At 49.5% G+C, this 16,833-nt stretch overlaps 1 protein-coding gene across 1 annotated transcript; it reads left to right on the top strand.

Moving 5' to 3' along the window:
• Positions 1-899: 899 nt before the first annotated feature.
• Positions 900-16,702, top strand: GSG1 (germ cell associated 1; the record flags this gene model as incomplete). The annotated part of the gene is given in 11 exon segments (XM_082665234.1): positions 900-947; positions 10,581-10,899; positions 12,404-12,574; positions 13,265-13,417; positions 14,299-14,327; positions 14,331-14,410; positions 16,330-16,450; positions 16,452-16,472; positions 16,474-16,501; positions 16,504-16,593; positions 16,596-16,702. Coding segments are annotated over 11 exon segments (1,167 nt in total).
• Positions 16,703-16,833: the final 131 nt, after the last annotated feature.

Below are 16,833 nucleotides of genomic sequence, written 5' to 3'. Positions count from 1 at the left end.
GATACGCAGTCCTCAGAGTCCTCGGCGGAGTGCAACTGAGGCACTGGATTTCTAATTTTATTTCATTTTAATTTAAATTTTAAAAATGGAAGCAGGATTGCCCTGGCGGTCCAGTGGTTAAGACTCCGAGCTTCCAGTGCAGGGGGGATGGGTTCAATCCTTGGTCGGGGAACTAAATCTTGCATGCCGCAAGGTGCGGCCAAAAATAGTGAATAAATAAATATAAATAAATAAATAAAAATGGAAACAGTGTAAATTATTTTTCCATTGAACCCAACTTTATCGTTTGGGGGAGGACTGCATTTGACTTTGACGACAGCACTGCATAAGATATCACTGTTGTATTGCAGGGTGTGTGTCCATTTTACTTTTTTTAATGTGGCTACTAGAAAATTTTTAGTTATGTCATATCTCATTTCTCTTTGTCAGCACTGGTCTAGGGTCTTACAGCCGCATGTGGTCTGGTCACTTTCACGTGGGAACCATCCCCCACCTTCAGAATCTGATCGTTTACTAAGATGCCCAAGTGATTCTTATGCATAGTAATCAAAGCACTGATCCAGATGACAGAGAAGACACCCAGGCTTCTGATAGGTAACCCCAGAGTGGCCCCAGTCCTTCTGAGAGTGGGGGGATGAGGCAGAGGGAGCAGCAGGGAGACCCCTGCTGCCGCTGTGATGTCACAGAGGCAGCCTCCTGTGTCAGCCAGCCCCACCTACATGGGTGTCCTGGCCGCAGGATATCCTCTTCATCATCTCCAGCCCACCTCACACCACCTGACCCCTCTGCTGGCAAGAGGGGCCTTGATTCATCTTCAACTCCATACTCATCCCATGCAACCGATTAAAACAGAGCAGAAGAAACACTGAAACCCCTTTGCCTCAGAACTTCAAAAGTGAATGAGCAATTCCTCTCAGCTGACTCAAAATGTTTGTCTCACCCGGAAGGTAGGTACCTCGAATTCTGAAATCTCAGGACTATTTCATGTATAGTACTCTTAATGTTGGATTGGTAATATTGGTAATTATACAAATTCATCAATTTATTTCACACGCTCAGGGTAAGGAGCTTGAGAACACATGGAAGGATTATCCAAAATGCAGTAAAAATATGTTACTCAAGCCCAGTTTTTATCGATAAACCTGGTGATTACCTTGGCCTCTTGTTTTCTCATCATCTTCCATTAAAACTTCCAATTCTTCCTCCTTTGACTCTTATCACACTTTCCCTCTCTGCTCCCAGGGCAGCTTGTGTCTTCTAGCTCTTCTTTCCTCTCCATCTGTATGATTCCTGTTACAAAATCTGGTCCCCAGTAGAAGGCCCAACGACCATGGCAGCGATGAAGATGTGTATCACTCTAGTGAACAGAAAGAGATGATGAGGCACCCATGGTCCCACTGAAAGCCAGCTCTGAACTAAATCTGCTGGAACTAAGGAGGACAGCATGACCTCAGGTTCTTTCTGGTCTCAAAGAATCTGCAGAGATGCTTCCAGATTCAGAAAGACACGCACAGCCAGCGAAGATGTCTTGGCTTGTTTAGGGTAGAATCCACATCTGGAAGGGACTTGCCTCCCATTTTGAGAAAGTTGGGAACTACCAAATTGCAGCTCTCAGGGTTACTAAAAAAAAAAAGGCAACGTTCATTCTCCTATATCCTGCCTTTCTCAGGAAAGAAAAATGAAGCTTACAATTAGCCAGAGAAATAAAACACACAGAGCAATGGGGTGTGCTGTTCATGGTCTGGAATTTAGGGATCTCAGAAGAAAGGATAGGACTGGTTCTAGGAAAAAGACCCTTCTGGGGCCGCGGAGAAGAGCTCATGGTGGGCTCAGCCCGCTTGCCTGGTTCAGAAGCTCCCTAAGTGAACAGATCACAAATAAGAGAACCCTCAGAAGTGGATAGGCATAGGACAGGAAAGCCAGCCACAGGGAAAAAACATTTTGTTGTTTTATGAGGAGAGATACAGAGGAAATATGGGAGAGTCTGTTTATCGGTATAAATCCGCGAAGTTTAAAGCACGCAATCCACCGCCGCATTCTGTGTGCGTTCTCATAACTGGGCCTCAGTCTGGGCGATGGTTAAGGTGACTGGGCCTCCCCTTTGCTGCGGGGCGGCCAGGCCATGGCTCAGGACGTTTCCAATATTTACGAGCCGTGTGGCCTTGAGCGAGTCAGACTCTGGGAATCTGACTCGCGTCTAGAACGGAGCGGCCGCCTCTCCTTCGGGCTGGTTGTGAGGATTAAACGTCTGTGGAGGGACCGGTAAGCCGTCCAGGACACGGACGGGGTCCTTCCTCTTCCTTTCCACGTTCACTCCACCGCTTTTGATCTTCACGGCAGAACCGTGAAGGTCAAACTCTTTCTAATTCGCCTCTGAGAAAACAGTCGCTCGGGGAGATTAGAGAACTTGGCCAAAATCCTTAGCCCCGTCCTGGGGTCGTGGGTGGAGCAGTGACTAGAACTCTGATCTGCTGAGGGTTCGTGGCCCCGAAGTTCAGCCTCTTGGACCCACGAAATGAGGCAAAGGCACGGCCTTCCTGCAGAACTGGAGCCGGGAGAGTAAGTTCAGGGGGAGGGCAGGGGGCGGGGAAAGCCTTGACTCTGGATTCCACGGCACCCGGCTCCTCCCGACCCTCGGCCCACCAGCCTGTGCTCGGAATTCAGGGGATGGGCAAGGTCTCCGCACTCCCTCCGCCCGCCCCGCCTGGGAGGGTCCCCGGTTCGCCGCTCCCGTCCCCGCAGGAAGATGGAGAGCCCGAAGGGCCCTGGCGGGGCGCCCCACCCTCTCGGGACCTTCCGGGGCTCGGCCGCTGGGCGGAGCCTAGCCAAACAATTCAAAGCACGCTCCCGCGCGTCGCCATGGCAACGCGCGCCCGCTGCTAGGCGACCGGGAGGCGTAGTAAACCTTGGGCCGGGGTGTTACTCCGGGAGGGAGGGGGCTGCGGGGTGGCGGCGGGGACTAGCCTACGCTCGGGCCTCGCGGCTGCCAGGGGGAGAAAGAGAGGGCAGGAGAGAAAGGGACGAGGGAGGCGCACGCGGGATGGAAACGGGGCAGCGCAGTGCTGCCAGCCCGGGGCCGCACCCTAAGCACCCCTCGAGAGGCCTCTCGCGTTAGACCCCCGCCCCACCCGTCGGTCCCCGAGACCCACCCCACCACCACCACCCTCTCACCCCCGCCCCAAGCAGGCCACGAGGGCTCTGTCACCCCAGCGTGAGCGATTGCCCCACAGGATGTGCAGATGGGCTGCCCCCCTGATTCACTCCAGCTGCTTGCGGCATGGAAGAACGGCGGCTTCCTCTCCTGGAAATGACTGCATTAGCAAAAGCCCTCAAACAATTCCATTAAAAAGCGGAAAGGGAAAAGGCACAGAGAGGAGAGGCCCCCAGATGCTTTTCTTTGGGCCTTCCCACTGCACATAAGTAGGTGTTCCCAAAACTCCTGGACCCATGTTAGGAAGACAGGAGTCGTTTTTTATTCTGGGAGCCCCTAGGGTCATGTGGACATAAAGCATGGTTACATGAGAATTAACCTGACGCTAGGAAACCCCAGAGCTCGGTGTCCTAGAGTGCTGTTAGTATTTTGGGTACTCGGCATGGGCATTTTAGTGGCATCAGTCTTCCCTTTAGGGCTGGGAGGCAGATATCAAAAATGTCCTGTGCGAACCGTCTTTATCTTCGTTAATAAATGAGTCACATGTCAGGCATTGAAGTAAAAATTGGAATTTAGAGCTTCGAAAGCTCGGACGGTTCAAGATATGTCAGCCGAAAGGGCTCCAATCAGTGGGGGATCACCGAGCTTGGGAAAGGACATAACATTTCCAATCTGTCACTGGCTTGTGAGCAATCTGATTGTACCCTGGTGTCTGTGAACTGAAGATAATACTGGTTCATGAGATCATTGCTGTTTTCTGGGCTTGGCTGGTCAAACAGCAGGAGTGTTTCCACAGGTGGGAGGAAATGTATTGGCAGAGGGTCTGCGTGATGAAACGCTGGGTGCATCTGTATAGAAAGGCATAGGGTGTTTCTGTGGACCTGTGGACACTGCTCTTCTGTATGTGAAGCAGGAGGATTCGTGTTTCCTCTACAACAGAAGGCTGTTTGAACACTTTTCTTCACTATCCTGTCTTTACCCATCGTCTTCCTAATTGTATTCTAATTGTATTCATGAGCCTGGTTTCCATTTCACACTTCATTCATTCATTCCATTCATTTGTGGCTGTTAGGGCTAGGCTCTGAGGATCAACAATGAGTAAAGCATAGTTGCTACTGTATCTAGAAACTTAGCCAAGTGGGCAGAACGGCCAAGTAAACCATATGATGAGTTACATGAGGGAGGCACACGGTAGAACACGCGCAGGAGCAGAGAATAGGGTGGTGTAGGTCAGAGCCAGTGACACCCGAGAAACATTTACTTACTCTCCATTCCAGCCTTTTGTCTACTAACAGAAAGGAGTTAGTTCACAGGAACTGGGTCAGAAATCTGACACCTGGGAGAAGGACAGAGATACTACTATCTGTCCCAAACAGGTTTGTCTTGGGACAAAATGCCAGAATGGATATATTAAAAAAAAAAAAAAGGGGATCCTGTAGCCCCAGGCTTGGACCTGAGGGAAGCGGTATGCTATGCAATCTTCCACTGCTCAGTATCTCAGCATTCTTACGCATTGTTTTAGTCACTTCTAATCTTCAGCACAGCCACAAAGCAAACTGAATTCCTGTTTATAAAGTAAATGTGGGTGTCCCAAGACCAGTTTCTCTTCATTCATACCTAGTAAATGTGGTTTTCCACAGTGCCGGGCGTGGTAACTTAAGACCTTAGCAAGACTAGGTTAGTCCCAGCCCTTGGCTTTGCGATGTCATAAATGTTCAGTTGCACATACATCCCTGTGAGGTCAATCCTGAGATGGTAAAAGTCCAGCACACAAAAGTTCAATATTGTTGTGTTTTTTTGGTTTTTTTGTGGTACGCGGGCCTCTCACTGCTGTGGCCTCTCCCGTTGCGGAGCACAGGCTCCGGACACACAGGCTCAGCGGCCATGACTCACGGGCCCAGCCGCTCCGCGGCATGTGGGATCTTCCTGGACCGGGTCACGAACCCGCGTCCCCTGCATCAGCAGGCGGACTCCCAACCACTGCGCCACCAGGGAAGCCCTTCAATATTGTTTTGAGATGTGGAATCTTCTCGTCTGTCTTGAATTCTGAGCCTAACCAAATTATATTTATGTGACATTGACTAGTGATTACTTTTTCTGTCCTAAGAGAAGAAAGAGAAGAAAAAAAATATATTAACATGCCCAAACTACAATGAAAGGAAGTGAGTAGGATGCTGGGCTCTGATTTTTGTGGCCAGGCAGAGAAACTCATGTTTTGTCAAAAAGAGGAAACTAGACCTCGTGGCCCAGGGTCCTTGGGGAGGGAAGGGGGGTGCTCTCAGCACTGAGCACAGCTAGGAGGCAGCCAGCCAAGCACACACACTAAACGCACAGCCTCCTAAGGGGTAGATCCAGGCTTTGGGAAGGGCTAAAATAATAAAATTCGAGAGGCCCTCTTTAAGAAAAAGAACACAAGATGACAAGTACAAATTAGGTAACAGCATCTTGGAAGGGGCCTGAGTAAGTGGGGGACCACGAAGCTGAAGTTTCATCAGCTACGCTCTCGAAATCCACCTCTAGACCTCCTCATGTGACCCACCTGAGACTCTGCCACTCCCATCCCCTTCTCCAGGGAAGAGAAGGCACACTACTTCGGGCTATTAAGACACAGAGGGCACGGTTTATGAGCAGAGGCAATAAAAACCCAAAGACAGAGCACTGTGCCAAACGGTGACTCAAGCGGGATATGAGAAGTGTCTCCAAGTATTTGAAGGGTGGAAGCAGAGCGAAGGGAAAAGAATTGCTCACTGTTCTGGGGTGGAAAGGGAATGAGGATACGATTAAGTAGAGAAAAATGTGTGCAAAACTCATCAGGAAACATTGGCTAACTGTGTTTTCTGTTACTGCGGAGCTGTATTTCCCATGGGAAGTATATGAGGACCTATTGAGTTACTGAAAACTAAAACTGGCCACCAAAAAAATGTGCCACAGCGCACAGTCTTACAAGATGTCCTCAAGGGAGCAGCTGGATGGCCCCAGAGTTCGTTCTGAGCCCTGAATTCCAGAAGGCTGACGTACGGCTTCTATAGATTCGTGTGTGGGGAGGAGGCCAAGGGAAGAACAAAGAGCAAGAGCCCCAGCCTGCCCAGCGGGCAGCCACCTCCACCCAGCTTTGCCAACTGGGGGGGGGGGGGGGGGAGAAGCTGGTGTCCCGAAGAGGGAAAATATGGGGAGACAGCGCCACCCAGCGTTGAGATGAAAACTGCAGCCTAGAGACCAACAGCCAATTCAGGGGCAAAAAGTGACCACAGGCATCCCTGCTCCCTTCTGCCAAAGGAGAGGGAGTTCTGTCACCGTGCAGAAACGGCCATTTGGGTGATACAGACATCACGCCTGGACAGAAGTACATGTGTAAAACGTGCTGTTAAGAGTAGAGAACATACCCGGTGACAGTCTCATTTGGCTGGAGTGTGGACCAGTTCAAATGCCCCGAGGGAAGCCTGCCTTTGATTCCCTAAACCAGCTGCACAAACATAGGATGGGAAGACCATGACTTGGGTGGTGGCAAATCTGGATGAGGTGGCAGAAGGGCAGGGCAGGGTAGAGAGGCTTTCATTAAATGTCAACCCAAAGTGAATCAAAGAGGTGTGATTTTATGGTACATTAATCCCCTGGCTATATAGTTTTCAGTCTGTTCAGATTTTTACTTGTTTTTTGGTCAGAGGAGCGGCTCCCAAGGTCCTCACATGCAGAAACGGAAACCAGAAGTCCATCCCTGGTTGGGTACCAAAATCCTTCTAAAATTACAGCTTCCTGGGCCTCACCCCAGAACCACGACGGCTGCTCAGGATGGAGCCCAGGAATCTGCATATCTTCCAAAGTTGCAAAGATGTTCTGATGCTCAGTCAGAATTGAGACCTACTGCTCTTGAACAGGCAGCAGCCTTTGAAGACTTTACAATCAAGGCAAACAATCAGAATGGAATCTAGAAAATGTCATGGGAGGGGTAGAGTGTGACAAGGACAAAGAAAAGGGAACTGTTCTTAGGAAGCAACATTTTCAAAGAATGAGTGACTTTTATTAACCTTGATGAGAAGCAGATCACCAGGTAAAAGAGAAGACATTCCAAGAAGAAAGAGTATCTTCGTTTTTATTTTTTTAAGTTTTAGAAATCATTTTTTAAAAGATAAAAAATTTCATCCCTTTGCCCAAAGATTGGGAGAGAAATGATAGATAGCTGTAGCATTGCTGACCCTGGGATTTACTTCTCTCCAACCCTCCTCCAACTGCATCCTCACCCCCAACCCTACCTAACACTCTGACGGTCTCAGGATGTTGTAATAATCCTTACTAATATCGCTAACTGGAGACCACCCACGACACCAGAAAGCCTTTTCATGCCCATGGCTCCATGAGGCCCTGACACTGCAGGTCACAGAGCTTATTAAAGGGATGGAAAACCCAACACAAGGGAATGGGAGCTTTTGTAGTAACGGTGACTCTGGAATATTTTGTCTGCCATAAAATCAAGACCAGTCCATTCACACTGGTTACCTAGGGAATGGCAGTGAGATGGAAACTCAGTGATCAGGTACTCTTTAAAGAAATTTCCCTCTGCACATGCAGAGGTCCAGGTCCTTGCTTCTTATGCTGAATCCCAGATCCCCACTGGCAAGCTCTCCTGTGTAATCTCCCAGAACAGCTGGGTCATGATTGCACTGGCAATTATTAAATGCCCAAGTCCCCTGCAAGGCAGCATTTAATCATGAGGTACTCCAAAAACTATGAGCTAGAGGGGAGGGGTGTGGGAGGGGGAGGGAGGAGGGTGGAAAGGGAGTTTTCCTTCTTTCAACACTAAACCAAAGGGATTTGGAGCACAGATGGCACCTGCGGTCCTTCTGGACAAACCACAAGATGCTGACCACGGCCAAGGTAACCAGCTTCGCTTTCTTTTGCACCTGATTCTTTTAAGAGATGTACCAGTCTCATCAATTTGCTCTCCGCACTAGCCTAAGTTAAATCGGAGGGCTTTCTGTTAACCTATGTCAGTGGAAGAATTACTGACATTTTCACATCTATGTACTTCCTAGTAGATCTGAGCAGGGAAGCCACACTCTGTCCCTTTTCTAGAGACTAAAGAGTCCCCTTGGCTTGGGGCTCATCAGTACCTGCAAAGACAGAACTTGTCTTCTAGCTGCTACTTCTCCATGATCCCCTTAAGGAAACCGTCATCAAATTAGATTGTTCTTCCAATTCAAAAAGTGTCTGGATCCTAGTGAGAAAAGGCATATTTTGGGGTGAGGAATAAAATATGTGATGAAGGGCATGGCACTGTGGGTGTTGAAGATAATTCTTGAAAAGCCTTTTGAATGATTCTCATTCGATGATCAAGATAATTCTTAAATGAGGCTCCTTGGTGGACACTCCTGGAAACAACCTCTTTGGGCTTCATTCTAAGCTCTTCTTCATCCTCTGTTTCTCAATTCCTTCATTTGGTTGTCAGCTTAGTGCTGCTACAGAGTGGTTGTACTGTGGCGAGGGGTTCATTATTCTTATTTCAGAACAACCTGAAGAGTAACTTACAAATATATATGATCTGAAATGGATTGAGGGTAGCATTAACATCTGATGTGATGTGATAGTAGATAAATCTCCAAGCTGTAGGTGATTGAAAATAAAGTTGTCAAAAATGTAGACTTGCGTAAACCCTTAGTTCTGCCTTTATGCGGGATGACTGATGAAGATGTTTCACCTTGAAGTCTATTTCCTAGTCAAGCAATGGATACAAAAAAAGAAAGAATAACTAACTCATAGTAACAGAACAATGACAAAAACCAATAGGATTTTCATCACTAAAAACAAGAATAAAACGTTCTTTTGCAGGAAGAAGGGGGCCTCATAATGACTCCCATATCTGGCAATATAAGATCACCCCCCTTCCAGATGCCATGGCTTTTGAGTCCTCAGCAGGGTCCCCCAGAAAATTCTTGATGGAGTTAATTTGTTGAGTGCTTAAAAAAAATCATATTAGCAAATTGCTTTTCAGAAGCTGTTTCATCATACGTTTTGCTTACTGGCTTTTTATACACATGAGAATCTGGTATATTTCTTATTGCCATTAAAAAAAAAAGAAAACCTGCACTTTGTGGTATGCATGGTTTTAGTGCCTGGAAATTCTGAAGAACAAACTGTTATGTTTCTAAGAGAAAGTTCCCTGTTTAATGTAGAAAACGTTAAGCTGGAGACGATGAGAGGAGATGGGCCTGTCTCATTTAGCTATGGTTTTATTTACATCTCTTAAGCTAAGCAGATTTGGGTCTGATTAATCCTGATATGAGCGATCGCCTAGAAAGCTCAAGATGGCTTACTTTAAGAAGTGTCTGTCAGCAACTAAGTACGGGCTTCTTCTCCATTCAGTACGTATTACTATAACAGTACAAACTGCTTCGTAATGCAAACGTCTCAAAATCTGAGACCTGTCAGATTTCTTTCTTTTTCTAAATCAGCTTAGATCTGGCTGCAAGCCACCTCTCCCCAACTTTGAAATAACTAGTAGTGGACTTTTTCAGCTCACGCTTCTCTTCTCTTAGGCTAAAAATGATGAGGTCAGGGGCTCCAGCCAGAGCTACCCGGGCCACACTCATTCTGCAGCCACGCACTGGGTTACCCCTGGGAGTCAGGCACTGCGGCTGCATCAGGCTGTGGGGCCGCCCCTGCACGTTCCTTGTCCCCACCCACCAAGGGCACCCTCCCGTGTCTCCAAGGTCACAGCACTCGGCGTCCAGCCTCCATGGGTACCATGCAGCCACCTGGCATTTGAGATTCTGTCATCTCGGGGGCAGTGGATGGAAGCTGGACGCACATCGCCTCCTCTCTGAGAACCCATAGCTTCATCTCCTCTCCAAAGGTTGCAGCATCCCCACATCCCGGTTGGTCCACTGCCCTCTTATCCTCAAGGGCCCAGTGCCTCTATCTGCTCCCCCAGGGAGGATCCACTTTAACCTTCGTTGATAGGATATATGCCCCTTTACTCCTCTCGGAGAAATCTAATGCAGGGAGGAAGACATCCAAAACTTACGTTGTCACGATAACAAATACCTCCACAAGTCAGTGCTGCTACCTTTCAAGGAAGACAAAGCCAAAAATTACCGGCAGGAGCATTTGGAGAGCTCCCAATTCTTTTTCTCAACCAGATATATACTAGCTCAGTGGCTTAGTCTCATATTATCCGATGCTTATTCAGACGATCCCCAATAAGCATTTTAATATAATAAGGTCCGGCTTAAATAAACATCATCACTACGGTGCCTACTCTGGGCCACTCCTGGAGCCCAAGCTTCCTCACGGCTACTTGGAGAAAACTCCCAGTGGCTCTTCGTGCCCGTCTTGTTGGAGGAAAGTGGCTCGAGCTGAGGGAGCTGCGGGGGAGGGCACTGATCTCCGAGGAGGCTCTGAAATCAGGCTCTGCTCTTGTGTTTGTCTGTTACAGATGGAGCTCCCGAAGGCCTTTTCTGACCTATGGACATGCCTATCTGCCTTCCTCAACATGCTATCACGCAGCCTTTCCACAGCATCCCTGCTCAGCAACTACTGGTTTGTGGGCATACAGAAGGTGCCCAAGCCCCTGTGCGGGAAAGGTCTGCCAGCCAAGTGCTTTGATGTGCCAGTGCGCTTGGATGGGAGCAGCACAAATGTATCATCTCTGGAGGTGGTGCAGTACAGCTGGGAGACTGGGGATGACCGCTCCACCTCCCATGCCTTCGGGAGTGGCATGTGGCTCTCCTATGAGGAAATCGTGCAAGACCCAGGTGGCCCCTCACCCCACCCACCTGATATCTTTTCCCCACCAGGGATCTCATGCAGGCAAAGAATCAGTGGGATTCTTTGTACAGCCCTCACTCACCCCTGCAGGGCCCCACCTCCGCCTCGGGGTCTCCCCACTCTGCATTGGGTCCCTTCCCCATCAGACTCCCTCGTAATAAGGTCCAAAGTCCAACCATCTGACGTTTCACCTCCAGTCTCGCTGGTTTCAAATAGCATTACCCTTAAAGGGTTTCATGCAGACTTTTTTTTTTCAATTGGGGTAGAGTGGTTTTACAATGTTGTGTTAGTTTCTACCGTACAGCAAAGTGAAGTAGAGTTCCCTGTGCTCGTGCAGACTTTTAACATTATGAGAATTTCCATCCCAGCGAGCTAGAGTTGCCTAGACAAAACGAGGAGAATATCATAGAAAGAGCGGGGACTCTGCCCAGCTGTGACCTTATAGGAAGAACTTCATTCCTACAGGTCTGGATTTTCTCATTTGTGAGATGCAGGGATCAGAGTAGATCGCCTTTAAATAAGACCCCAAAAGGGTGTTCTCATTCTAAGTGTTACTGCTACAATTGAAAAGGTAGGGGAGGGCTTCCCTGGTGGCGCAGTGGTTGAGAGTCCGCCTGCCGATGCAGGGGACACGGGTTCGTGCCCCGGTCCGGGAGGATCCCACATGCCACGGAGCAGCTGGGCCCGTGAGCCATGGCTGCCGAGCCTCCGCGTCTGGAGCCTGTGCTCCGCAACGGGAGAGGCCGCAACGGTGAGAGGCCCGCGTACCGCAAAAAAAAAGAAAAGGTAGGGGAACTGAAGCCCAGAGAAAGTAACTAGATTGTGGAAGTTGGACCCAGACAGACCCTCCCATGTCTCACGCCGCTGGGCCTCACACTCGCAAAGCAGGCGCTGTGCCAGCCCGTTAGGTAAGGGTCGTCCTCGGGTGGGGAGCAGTGGGGTTGAGGACATCCCCTCCTCCCTGCTCAAAGCATGCAAAGATTCCCCTGGTCGTGAAGCTTTTCTAAAGCCCAGAACTGTGTACAATTTGCAATCTGCTGCTTCTCCCGATTTAGGCTAAGGGGAAGAGGAGATGGGACAGGATTGTAATTCGTGTGTATTTACATTTATACTTGAGTTATTATTGTGTCACTTAGCACTGCTCCAACTTCAGTCCCGGAAACAGTTTAGAGCCCTGCAGCCCAGTGGTACGGCAGGAGCAAAAGGTGCTGGTGAACCGATGCTGGGGACATTCCCCGGGGTGACTCAGGGAAGTGTACTCTTCATTATCAGGACTTGAGAGAGAAATTAATCTTGGATGACTCTGGCCTATTTTGTTCATCCATCCATGCATCCTTCCCTGCTTCCAAAGAGACATTTATTGCCTGCCTACCACGTGCGGGGCAGGCCTGTGTAGGACCAAATGGAGCAGTACCTGGGATGGGACTGGGGGAAAGTCTGCATCCCTCGTCCAAGGCAGCACCTCATCACCCTGTACCTTGTCTGTTTCAGGGGAGAGGTGCCGAAGTTTCCTTGAACTCACACCACCAACCGAGAGAGGTGAGAAAGGATTACTGGAATCTGCCACGTTGCAAGACCCATGTCACCCCTCTCTCCGATTTGGAGGGAAGCGGTTGATGGAGAAGGCTTTTGTCCCCCACCTTCCCTTGGGGCTTGGGGCAAGTATGTGGCTTTGATGACAAATTTAGTTGCCATTGAGTTGGGCCTCTGAGTATCTAAACTGTACTGTGATCTCTTGCTTTTCTCTTCTTCTGAGCCCCACAGGGTGACACAAACTCCTGCTAGGCTGACCCTCATTCCTATGCAGGAATGCAAAAAAGGAACAGCAGGGACAAATAAAGTCCACAAATAGAAATCCAGCAACAGCTCTAACCTACTCCAGTTGCCAAGTAACCATGTAGAAAGCTTGGGTCTTTCCTCCCCCCCCACCCCGATAATTTTATCGTAACATAGAAAGAAGGGAGTCAAAGAGGGCAAGGGGGGGGTAGGGATGGGGGGAGGGAGAAGAGAAACAAAATGGATTGCTCCAAGATTAAACTTTAAAACAAAGGAGAAACAAAAATGATAACTAGCAAAGTCATATCCCTGCAAGATTTGGTGAAACTTGGATGATTTCTTCTCAAACCTCCCTAAGAGCCTTTACATGCAGTCAAGTGTACTTGGCTATGTGTTGGGTACTGAGCAGAGGGAGAACAAAGAGCCCCAGGCTAAGGGCTGTCCCAGCTGCTTTCACCTCTGTCTCCTCCTCTGGTGCTACGAGGCTCTGCACTTCTCATGGGCAGCATTTGTTCACCGCCGGTTCAGTTAGTTAACTGGCAGGGTGAGAGTTCTTCTTCCTCTGGTTTCTGACAGAGATCCTACGGCTATCACTGGGAGTCCGATTCGCCTCCATCGGACTGGGACTCATCAGCTTCCTCCTCCTACTGATGGACTTGCTATTCACGGGGCACCCCGGCTGTGGCCTCAGGCTGAGCACCTTCACCGCCATCTTCTCCGTCTTGTCAGGTGAGCATCTCCAGAGCTGGAGAGGAGGGGGGGTGTTCTCTGCTGCCTTTGAAGCACTAGCCGGAAGGCTGCAGTCTCTGTCCCGAGGGAAGAAGGAGCCCCAAGGAGGTCTAAAGAATGGAGCCAGGAGATAACAGCACAGGCGTCTTTAATTTTAAATGGAAATAACATGCGAAATGTTATCTTAGATCATTATGTCCTTTGCTAAATGATTTCTCTCTAGGTTCTTTTTATTTGCAAGTTTTCTCATTATGTACAATACAGTTTGGGTTTTTTTGGGGTTTGTTTGTTTGTTTGTTTGCGGTACGCGGGCCTCTCACTGCTGGGGCCCCTCCCGTGGCGGAGCACAGGCTCCGGACGCGCAGGCTCAGCGGCCATGGCTCACGGGCCCAGCCGCTCCGCGGCATGTGGGATCTTCCCGGACCGGGGCACGAACCCGCGTCCCCCGCATCGGCAGGCGGACTCCCAACCACTGCGCCACCGGGGCAGCCCCTGGTTTACTTCTGAGTCGTGACATCCACACAGCTTTTCCACACTCTGTTGCATAAAGTGAGAGATGCGTGCAGACGAAGGATAGGGCCCATACTGGGGGTACAGCTGGGAAAGAAGTAAAGGGAGCAGCAGCCTGTGTGCGGCCTCGACTCAGAAATGTTCCCACAGCTTGACACCAAACATCTGGGGAAGCGATTGCAAACACACCTTCGAGGAGAAGCCCCCACTGCAGAGTAGTCCCCCCGGAGTGTGGGGGTATCGGGGTAATGGAACGCCTCGACACAGGTTGTACCTGATGCCGGATGAGGAGGTTGCTCCCAAATCGTATTCCCCGTACACGGCAATGCCAGCCTGTCTCTAAGGGAACTGCCTTCCTGTTTCCTCTGTAGGCCTTCTGGGGATGGTGGGCCATATGATGTAGTCACAAGTCTTCCAAGCAACGGCCGACTTGGGTCCAGAACACTGGAGGCCCCATGCTTGGAATTACGGCCGGGCCTTTTAGTAGGCGCTCCTCCACCTTTCTCCTCTTCCCTGGTCCACCTCAACTAGATGCTTGCTCTGTGTCCTTCTGCCTTCTCTTCATCCCTCATCCCAGATGTCCATTAGTCACCCAGAGGGCTGGACCAGCAGGCCACGCCCATTCTCCCCCCCACCTTCTGAGGAGGTACAGAGTGGATTCCTCGGGCTTATTTTTTCTGCTGATAAAGCTGTAACAAGTGCTTCTTCACCTGTTATGTAGGACACCCTTGGTAAATGAGACTAATTTTGCATGGCTTATGGAAATGATGCTCTCCGTTTTATATATTTTATGATCCAAGGTATTGGGAGACAGAGAAATGAAGAATTAGCCTTGCAGTCTGGATCGGAGTCCATTCCTGCGAATGGCTCACTCTTCTGTGATGAAGAGTGGCTTCATCCTGCTTCCATTCTTATTCCATCGAACTGTGTTAGAAATGAAACTTCCCCTACCAGTCTCTCTCTAACCCTTAAAGAACTAAGGGCTCAGTTAGTCTAGATTTCTCTTTAAAAGAGGGAAGCAGCGACCATGATGAAACACACACATTCAAGGGAAACACCCCCTTTGTTTGGGTTCCTCACCGTCTCCCTTGAGGAACGCTCTCCATTCACTGCACAGGTGCCGACTTGGACCTACATGGACCGTCTGGGCTGAGTGCTAAGCACTTAACGGTGCTGGAAAGACAGTCCGTGCTGAAGAGGCATATGGAAGCCTGTACATGTCCGTCACAGGAGCTCCTCCCCTTTCCTCATGGTGTAATATGTGCTCTTGGATTCAGGGGCCTTTGATCTCTCCATCAGCCACCCGATCAGTTTAGCTCATTTTCCAGACTCATCGTTTCTCACGTTTTATCCATTTTCAAGCCATTCTGGGCATTTCAACTGCAGATCTCAGACTTCAAAACTGCCATCAGAAGCATCCTCAACCTGAGTCTAGTCCATCAGAGGCAGCAGAGAGGAACACGCAGCAGCAGCGCGTAGCCTCTAGGCATCACCTGGCCTCGTGAAATACCCACACACACAACCTACACCACTGCTGGTGTCCTGGGCTTCCCGTGATCACGGAAGACTTAAGGGTTGGACTTCCGCAGTTTTTAGGAATGTGTTTGATACAGTTCCCTGGTGTCTTTTTCTCTTTGTTGAATCCATCCAGCTTCTCTTCATCTCCAGCATCTCTTCCATCCTTTACAAACTCCCGTAAGCCAAGAACCACATTGTTTCCACAGTAGGCAAATTCCACTAGAGCTGCCTAGGATAATACCTGTAGATGTGGAGTCAGTGTTTCCTGAATGCCTCTCAGAGGCTCAACGTCGTGGACCCTAAGACAGCTAGGTGCAAAACCAAGGAAGATGGAAGAGGTATCTGGCAGGAAGTATGTGTGTCAGGGAAAGGAGGAATGTAGTGTCTCGGGCTGTGTCCACTGTGTCCAGCTGAGCTACAGCTCTATGGAATCTTGGGGATTATACAAGGTTAACTGTAGCTTGGGAAACAACTGTCCAAAAAATTGTATGGCAGGGCGGGAGTGAGTGTGTGTGTATGTGTGTGTGTGTGTGTATACACAAACACGAAAAATACGCCACCAGGTATAAAAGAACACAGCACTTAACACTAATCAGTGCAGTGAAAATGAACCCGTTAAACTCCTAGCCTGACTTTAACACTATACGAGACATTGTCTTTTACTAGGAAACATTCAGAACCTACCCTAAGACAGACCAAATTCAGTCCTCTTGCCCACAGCTCTTTACCTGCAACGTGGTGGAAGGCAACACCATGAGGTCCTTAAATCCCTAAGGCGGCATCGGCCCAGCTGACTAGTAGGAAGGGATCCCGGTATTTTTCTTTCAAACCCGTAAGGAAGTCAGAGTCTTACATTCCAGTTTTTTTTGTATATTTGTCCCTAGCACGGCCTGGGTTTCCTTCACCTGCTGCATGGCGTCAGCTGTCACCACCTTCAACACATACACCCGGCTGGTGCTGGAGTTCAAGTGCAAGCACAGTAAAAGCTTCAGAGGAGCCCCCGAGCTGCCTACTGCATCACCACCTAATGTTTCCTCCAGGAGCTGGTGTGCACAGCCCCCCCGAGGGGCCTTTGACCAGCCAGCCCCAGTACCACCATCAGCCCGTCCGCTCCGTCTCCGGAGGAGTGGACTTCTCCTCAGAGCTACACACAAGGAATTTCAACACGGGACCAGCTGGGAGCCTCAGGAAGAGGCGGCCGGGTCATCTGTAAAGGAAGAACAGTGTTGGGAGTTACGGATTTGCAGAGCAGGCTGAGCCCTGCCTTAACCGTGTTGCTTTGTCATCAACACGTGCTTAAGCCAAAGTCTGTTTCTTGAGCGTGATTTGCAGAGGTTAAGAACAAGGGTATTTAAAGTCCAAGTCCGGGGGGCATGGGCCCGGTGCCC

The sequence above is a fragment of the Grampus griseus genome (assembly GCF_964374135.1).
Source record: "Grampus griseus genome assembly, chromosome: 11".
In the NCBI taxonomy this organism is placed as follows: Eukaryota; Metazoa; Chordata; class Mammalia; order Artiodactyla; family Delphinidae; genus Grampus; species Grampus griseus.
This window is presented reverse-complemented; position numbering and strand designations above follow the sequence as displayed.